The sequence below is a fragment of the Cornus florida genome, unplaced genomic scaffold (assembly GCF_030987335.1).
Source record: "Cornus florida cultivar Cherokee Brave unplaced genomic scaffold, ASM3098733v1 CherokeeBrave_3.0.0_Hap2_Chr07, whole genome shotgun sequence".
Lineage (NCBI taxonomy): Eukaryota > Viridiplantae > Streptophyta > Magnoliopsida > Cornales > Cornaceae > Cornus > Cornus florida.
In genome coordinates, this window is record NW_026775577.1 from 16,002,539 (window position 1) to 16,010,798 (window position 8,260).

Genomic DNA, 8,260 nt, shown 5'->3' on the forward strand with positions numbered 1-8,260 from the left:
GTCCCCTGCTGTGAGTTGATGAAAGGCCTTAGTTTGGCCACGTATGCTTCAGTTTGTAATATGTCTGTGGGCTCCACGAAAATGGTGCGGTGGTCCATAATCTTCCTCAAAACAAGCAGGAATGTTATGAAATAACCCATTTGACCACCCTCTTTTCACTATTGAAATCATTTGTTCCCTCCGATGTTTTATGATCAGTTTATTTGTTATGTCTGTGTTTATGTTCGAAAGTTGTTGAATACCATTTACTTTATCAGCATCATTGCCATATATTAATGCAATGGCTAAAGCAAACTTACAACCAGTATGCTGAAGATATGCACCTTTGGTTAGAATACTTAGCCCATCTGCCCGATTTTGATGCAAGAAAAATAGTTCCTACATCCAACATAAAGTTATTAAAAATAAACCCGATTAAATTACTTTCACAATTTAGTAAAGTGAGTGCAAGCAACGTACCACTCCGGAGACAAACATAGCCTCCAAATTGCCATCATCAACACACTTTTGCATGAACACGCATCGCAAATAGTAAGTATCACTGGTACCCCCCGTTTGTATTTCGTACAAGGATTTAAAACTGAGAAGTCGTAACATATGTGGCTCCAAACACACCATAGCTAGCTTATGAGAACTGCACATATTTAAACACTTTTAACAAAAAATTTCGTGAATGAAAAAAATATTATAAACATAAAACAATAATGTACAATTAAATCCTTACCATTGTTGAAGTTGTAGTAGGTCTTGAAAATTATTTGCTACCACTCTACTAACCACCTCACTGAGCAACGGCGGTGGGAGTTCTTCTATTTTCATTTTTAGACTACTTGTTTTGTGTATGCTGGTTACCTTTTGGGGGAAGGTTAACCATTGGTTTACCAGAAAGGGAAGAACTTATGGTGGATATATAGTCAATATGCATAGCCAATTAATGTGGTAGGTTAGGATTAGTTGAACACGAAATTGTGTAATAACTCACAACATTAGCTGTAAATGTATAATTAAATGCACTGCTTGTTTGATATGACTAAGTAGATCTACAACTCCTCTATTATATATAGATATTTGGTTGAACCGGCAAATCTCCTCTAAGTACATTCACCATCTCAACTAAGTATTCACATCCTGTTATTTAAGTAATAGCACATATGAAATTATCTGAATTCACCATACTGTTTTTCTGATTTGAAGTGAATATAGAGAAAATAATATGTGTGTGTGTGGGCGCGTGTGTGTATATTAATAAGAAAACATAAAAAAAATTAAAAAAAATACAATATTCACCTTCATAATTAAGTATTCACATCCTGCTGTATAAGTAATATCACATACAAAACTATATAAATTAGCCAAACCCTAGAAGGAGCCGGCTCTTGTAAACAAGAGGAGGCGGCTCCCTAGCCTTGAGAGCCGGCTCTCCTTTTTGGGAGCCTGCTCTTTGGATGGAAACTTCATTTCGTTGAAAAAAGCTTTTAGAGCCGTCTCTAATTGAAATGGAGCCTGCTCTAATTTTCTGAGCCTTCTCTAGAAATCTAGAGCCTTCTCTACTTTCCCTTGAGCCTTTTCTAATTTTTGTAAAGCCTTCTCTACTTTCAGTAGGAGGCTTAAAATGAATTCCAGTATGATGTAAGGCTCATATGAATGTGTTTAAAAAGCTAATGAGCTAATTTTATATTCTTTGAGAGATGAGATGAGAATGATATGCATGAATTGTAATTTTGAGTTTCTCCTCCTATCAATATGCATCTATCAAGATACTTAAAAAAGCAATAGAATAGCACATTAGCATGATAACACATCTTTCTCCCCCTTTATCATCTCAAAAAAAATGGGAGACTAAATGAATAGATAAAGAAAAATAACTTGCCATTTCAGGAAATATCAGAGAAGAATGAATTAAAGGGCATAAGATAAGCAAATATGACAATTTATAGATAACAGAAAGAGACTGTGAACACGAGTACCATATTACAGATAAAGGCATAGTTTATAAAACACAGAAAAATGCTTCTCTAAAGCAAATAAAGCTAATAAGTGCACACAAAAGAAGGTTTGAAATGGAGAAAAACTGTTCTAAGGAGAAGAAGGTCCATATTGGTTTCGAAATTCTGTAAAATCGTCATTAAGATGAGCGATTGCCATGTGCATTTCGTCAAGTTGAGTTTGTTGTTTCTCAAGAGTGGCTTGGATTTGACGAGTCCCTTTGAGAATTTCCAACAAGAGAGCACGATTGGTACGATTTTCAACTGGAACTTCCTCATTTTCATCATCGTCATCACTTTCATGGTCGTCTTCATCCCTATCATCAACATCCTCAATCTCTTCTCCCCTAGCTCGAGCCTCTTCCAACCTTCGTTGCCTAGGATAAAACCACACATTATTGTAATCCCTTTTTAGCCCCATTGACGCAAGATTGGAGGCAGTGAGAATGTGTCTTAGCCCTGGTTTGACTGCTTCACGACTATCAAGCGGAACCTTCTTAGCCATAAATATGTGAGAGAGAACCATGGGATAATAAAGAGAGACCTTTTTCTTTCTTTTGCATGTAAGAAGGTGATAAAATATAATGTATGCAAGATCAAAGTGCTTACCATTTAAGACACACCAGATAAGAAAGACGTCCATGTGGGAAACTTTGGATCGACTGCCAAATTTGGGAAGAATAGAGTACATGATGATCTTATGAATCAGCCGAGCTTCCATAGTTAATTGTTTGGTGTTGACTTCTCTGGTATTTGTTACATTTGAATCATGACTCATTTGCCGAATAGCCGCGAGTTTATCAAAGCCTTGTCCTTTAAACCAGTTGAAATGAGAATAGAATTGAATTCCATCCACAGAGGGAAGATGAAGGATTCGAGCAATGCTGTTTGTATCAAGGTGAAAATATATTCCAGCCACATAACAGTTAAGTTTTTCTTCTCCAGGCATTTCTTCAAGATGAGTGTAGAATAACTTTATTAATTTTGGATAGTAACCTTCATTCATTCCAACGAATGATCCAAGGCCAATTGCATTAAACAATCTATACGTGTTGAGATGAAGATCATTGCAAATTGTGTCAGACAACACCATTGCTGTGGCCACTTTTCTATGCTGAAAGAATTTGTCATATATGCTTTTGTATGTGGGGTTTTTATATAGCATGGTGGCAGAGATTTGAAGTGGAGGAGGATTTGGTTCACTAGGGCCTGATTCATCATTATGTTGAGTAGATCGTTTTTGTCCACGAGAGGGATTCTTTCTACGTGAGGATGAAGCCGTGGACATTTCGAGAAATTAAACTAAAATTATAGAGGAATTCTCTGAATAAAAATCCAATTTAAAAGGCAATGAAAAAATCAAATCTCAAATAAGTGTAGACAGAAGATTAATAGTAAAACAAATTGAATCAATGGAAAGGCCCAGTCAAAGTTGCACATTTAGTTAGAATTTTGAGGGAAAAATAATTTATCTAGACATGAAGAACCAAAATGGAGGCATACTAGAGGATTCAAATTTAAACTGAAATGGAAGCATATGGAATTTTAACAGGACAGTGCATGGAACAGTCCTAAAATGTTTGCTTGATAAACCAAAAAAAAATTATATAACATGCTCTAGGGATTGAGATATATATAAATTCATCCTAAGAGTAGGAATTCAACATAATTGTGAAATGTACTACTCAAATGAACCAAAGTCATCACAAGTATTCAAAAATAAATTTAGATATTAAAACACAAAAACAAAAAAAAAAATTTATTTTATTTTTTTTATGACAAAATTTATGCAAGAATACAAGATTTGATCAAAATATGATGGATCAACAAATTGATTAAAGGACAAATGGAAGTTTGTGCATAAATTTTGAATTTGCAGACCATAGACTAAGCAATTCTTGCCAGAATAAGTCTTTTACATGTGAAAGAAAAAGGCTACATTGCAATCAAGGGTCTCATGGAATGATGAAATCAAAGGAGTAAATTAAAAATTAATTACTGAACATTCAATAAACAAGTAATGAATTTATGAAATGTAGAAAAAAATAGATGAATACTTACTTGCTTGAAGAGACTAGAGGAGAATGAAGAAAGCCCTAGCCGAGATGCTCTATGGAAGTGAATGAAATTATGCCCAACAGTGAGTAAATGATATACAACAGAGAGCAATTCGAAGGGCCATATTAAGGAGATGGAGCCGGCTCTTGGGATTTAATGGAGCCGGCTCTTGAAGTTCAATGGAGCCGGTTCTAAGTTGTTGAGCCGGCTCTTTGAGTTGGCAGCCGGCTCATAATAAATATGGAGCCGGCTCTCAGAATTTTTAGAACCGACTCCTTGCCAAGCAAAAAAAAATAAAAATAAAAGAAAAAAAAAATAATGGACAGCCGGCTCAAGAAGAAATGTGGAGACGGCTCAACCCAATTTTTTGGAGACGGCTCAATTAATTTATAGAGCCGGCTCTTTTGGGCTTTTTCAGAGATGCCGAGAGATGGATGTTTAAGGCATTTTTAGGAGCCGGCTCTTCCCTTTTGTTGAGCAGGCTCAATTGTCTGCAGAGGAGATCCCGAGAGTTGGAAAAAAAAAAAAAAAAAATTTAGAACTGAAGGAGTCGGCTCTGCCTTTTTCTAGAGACGGCTCTTCCTATTTTAATTTTTGGGAGCCTGCTCTTTGGATGGAAACTTCTTTTTTCGTTGAAAAAAGCTTTTAGAGCCGTCTCTAATTGAAATGGAGCTTGCTCTAATTTTCTGAGCCTTCTCTACAAATCTAGAGCCTTCTCTACTTTCCCTTGAGCCTTCTCTAATTTTTGTAGAGCCTTCTCTACTTTCAGTAGGAGTCTTAAAATGAATTCCAGTATGATGTAAGGCTCATATGAATGTGTTTAAAAACCTAATGAGCTAATTTTATATTCTTTGAGAGATGAGATGAGAATGATATGCATGAATTGTAATTTTGAGCTTCGAAATATATTCAACTAAACTTTGACATTGAACCTTAGTATCTCACCATCCTATCTACCCTTTTTTTCATTTCTTGATCATGATCGTCTAGACTTGATGAAGATTTGCTGAAAAACTTGAATGATCTTTGAAGACCGAGTTCTTTTTTATTTTCTTGCACTTTGATGCTTCTTTGAAATCATTGTTTGAGTGTTTGGAATGCTTGAAATGGAACTTCTAGCTCATCATTAAGGATTGAATGATTGAACAACTATACTTCACTCAATGAAAATATTAGTACATAAACATTATTAATGGGTTGTAATCATCAAAACATAAGATTGACCTTTAGATAACATCCTTAGGCTAACACTTGTATTCAATTACATCAAAGGATCACACAAGTCTCCAATGAAAGCTTTCAGTTCTGAAAATGGAGAAGAATTTAAGACAGCCTTATGTGAAAGCTTTCAATTTTGAAAATGGAGAACAATTTAAGACAGTAGAGACTTGCTAAAGGATATATGTTAATGAGGTCAACACGACCCATGGTGCGTAGAATCCAGATAAATAAACCTGACGCCTTAAAAGGACCTCAAAAAATATGCAGAGGATAGAGTGTGTTTCAGACCTCACTAGTAGGTATTTATTTATTTAATTTGATACGTCAATATTAACTGTGAACTACTAAAAAACACCATAGTGGGTGCAACCATTTACTTGCAAAGCATATAAAAGCAATAAAATATATGCTCTGATAAGCTTAGATTTCCTAAATGAATCAACCAAATAAACATATTGAGATATGAAAAGTAGTTTAAAGATTTTCCAGATTCAGTATATGAATACAGAGCTCAACTTTTTACAAAACTACCTTGTACCCAAATTTATACAAAACTAATATGTACAAAACATTCACATAACAGCCCCATACAAGCCTGAATTGTTATAAGGTACGACAAAAATAAAACGGAGTAACTTTCATGACAAAAGGCATTCCATTGACAAAAATTAAACCTTAACATAGCACCAGTTTCATCACCACCTAAAATTAAAGCTTGCAACCTGGTGCAAATTTAACTTTTCTCCCATGCTTGGCACTGTTGTTCAAAATCTCTTGCCTACATTCGTTCAAAGGATCGGTCAAAAGTTGCAGTGCCATTTCTATACGGATCACAGTAGAGTCCGTCTGTATCGTTATATAGAAGTAACATACTGTTAGGAAAAAATATATATTATGTTTAAACCACTGTAAAATAGAAAAATATTTCACAATGACATTATACTAACATTGAAGCTTTCCAACAATCTTCTGCCACCCCATAACTCCATGAACCTCATAAGAAAAAGTCCACATGAATGTCTGAACAATAATTAAAAATTGTATAAGAGAGCTACTGAGGAAGTTCATGTTAAATATACAAGTAATAAGTTAAATAACAAAAAGATTTCAAAAGTATAAAGTCAAACATACGGGTCAGGCTGCACGGGTAAATCTTGATGCTTTATGATATCATAAAAATCCAATTTTTCTCCTAGTGCAATGTCAAGAAAATCTTTCTGCAATACAAAAACAAAATTACTAACAATATGATCATATCAAATTAAAAAATGAAATGAATTAGAATAAAAGAGTTGTATACCACCAATAAACCATAATTTGTGTGCCTAAAACCAAGTCCGCTGCTATATATGTAATAAATAAGCTTATCCGGATGGTGAATGACAAACAAGAACCAATGATTACTGACGCATGCAGGGAAATAGAACTGTTAAACACATGACATATATTAGTAGTGGAATATTGTCACAACCAGAAACCATAGGCAGAAGACATGGATTGTTAAAGAAAATAACATACCAACTCAGATTTATGAAAGTCGCTGGTCTTTGTTTTTAATTTTCTGCAGTATTTGTCCTAGGCACTCACCAAGCGTTTCCTGCGCTCCTCCTTATTATTTACAAACTCCACATTCTCATCCCTCATGCAACTTACCGCAAAACTGAAAAAATAGTACTTCATTTTCTTCTCATCCTGTTTTTTGTTTAGAAGCGTCGAATAATAATCAATTACCTATAAGAAAGGAAAATCATATGTTAAGGACCAAAAAAAAAAAAAAAAAAAAACCAAATTTAACATGGACTAAAAATATGAATAGGGTTAATATTCATGTAATCCACTCACAACATTTGCCACCCACTCATCACCGAACATCGTAAGAACATCAGCCCGATTTAGTTGTGCAGCATCAATACTTACCAAAGTTTCACTAACATAACAGAATAAAATAAGTATTTAAAAAATATTGAACATAAGATTAAGCATAAAAAAGGGCATGCCTAGAATCTGTCATATCCATTACTTACGTTTTGTCACGGTCAGGGGCTCTGACATATTTCAACAACATTTTGTCATCAGTACTAAGTCTAATTTTTTTCTTAGACTCTGTTTGGTCTTAGGGAGAGTGTGCATATCGTGACCTACCTCATCGACGACCACTAACAATTTCTTTGGGGACATAATCATCAACTCCTGTCATGTATAATCAATATCAATTACTAATTTAAGGTAATCATAATAGGATAAATGAAAAGATGGTTGAGCATTTAAAGAATTATACCTATAGGGATGTTTGAGAAATTGATATCCTTTTGTGCCTCTTGCACAACATTTAAGCCATCTTCAACACCCTCCCCTGCAGCCTCCAGATTACCCGTCCCAATATGAGCCATGGATTGGTTAGTATTTGAGATACTAGCTTCGACATTTGATTCTTCTACATGATTAAAGCACTTTTTAACTTGGTCATAATTGTCATCAACTCCACATTCATCGTCAAATTCAACAATGTCATTTTCATCAATATTTACTCCTTCACCGCTTATTCCATGAACCACCAAATGGGGATCGGACGAGTTGCTTTGCGGCTGCATATTCAAATGCTCACCACTTTCTTCTCCAATACTCGTGCGACCTGAACTGGTGTTACCCTCCACAGTACCTTTCTTTCGTTTCTCCCGTCGCCTTTCCCTAATGGATTGAAGTCTCCTGAAAATTTGGTTAGTATTTTGAAGTTGCATCTTCAATTCTTGAAAGAAGCGCTACACACATCAGATAATAGGTTAAGAAGTTGTGATCTTATGACAATAAGAACAAATATACAAAAAAACATAATGTAATGTAAACTTCATAAAAATATCCATTTATTAATGGAATGTATATTTACCTCGTATTCTGAGTCCGAACTTGTATCGGCAGTTGGATTGGTCATACGAGATGTAGAATGTGAGGGTGACGAATAATAATCACTGATATGGACTTCATGACCACTTGTAGAA

General features: G+C 34.9%; 1 protein-coding gene across 1 annotated transcript; it reads right to left on the reverse strand.

Moving 5' to 3' along the window:
* Nucleotides 1–48: 48 nt before the first annotated feature.
* Nucleotides 49–819, reverse strand: LOC132316319 (F-box protein At1g67340-like). Its single transcript, XM_059814814.1, has 3 exons — nt 725–819; nt 460–634; nt 49–378 (listed from the first exon to the last, which is right to left on the reverse strand). Exons 1-3 carry the CDS (start codon nt 817–819, stop codon nt 49–51), a joined length of 600 nt encoding a protein of 199 aa, XP_059670797.1.
* Between the last annotated feature and the right edge of the window lie 7,441 nt (nt 820–8,260).

Excerpts from the sequence above, each read along its gene's own strand:
- LOC132316319 (XM_059814814.1), bottom strand. The coding sequence starts at position 819 with ATGAAAATAGAAGAACTCCCACCGCCGTTGCTCAGTGAGGTGGTTAGT. Across the intron at positions 635-724 it reads CTACTACAACTTCAACAATG|TTCTCATAAGCTAGCTATGG; the intron begins GTAAGGATTTAA and ends AAATATGTGCAG. Across the intron at positions 379-459 it reads CTATGTTTGTCTCCGGAGTG|GAACTATTTTTCTTGCATCA; the intron begins GTACGTTGCTTG and ends TGTTGGATGTAG.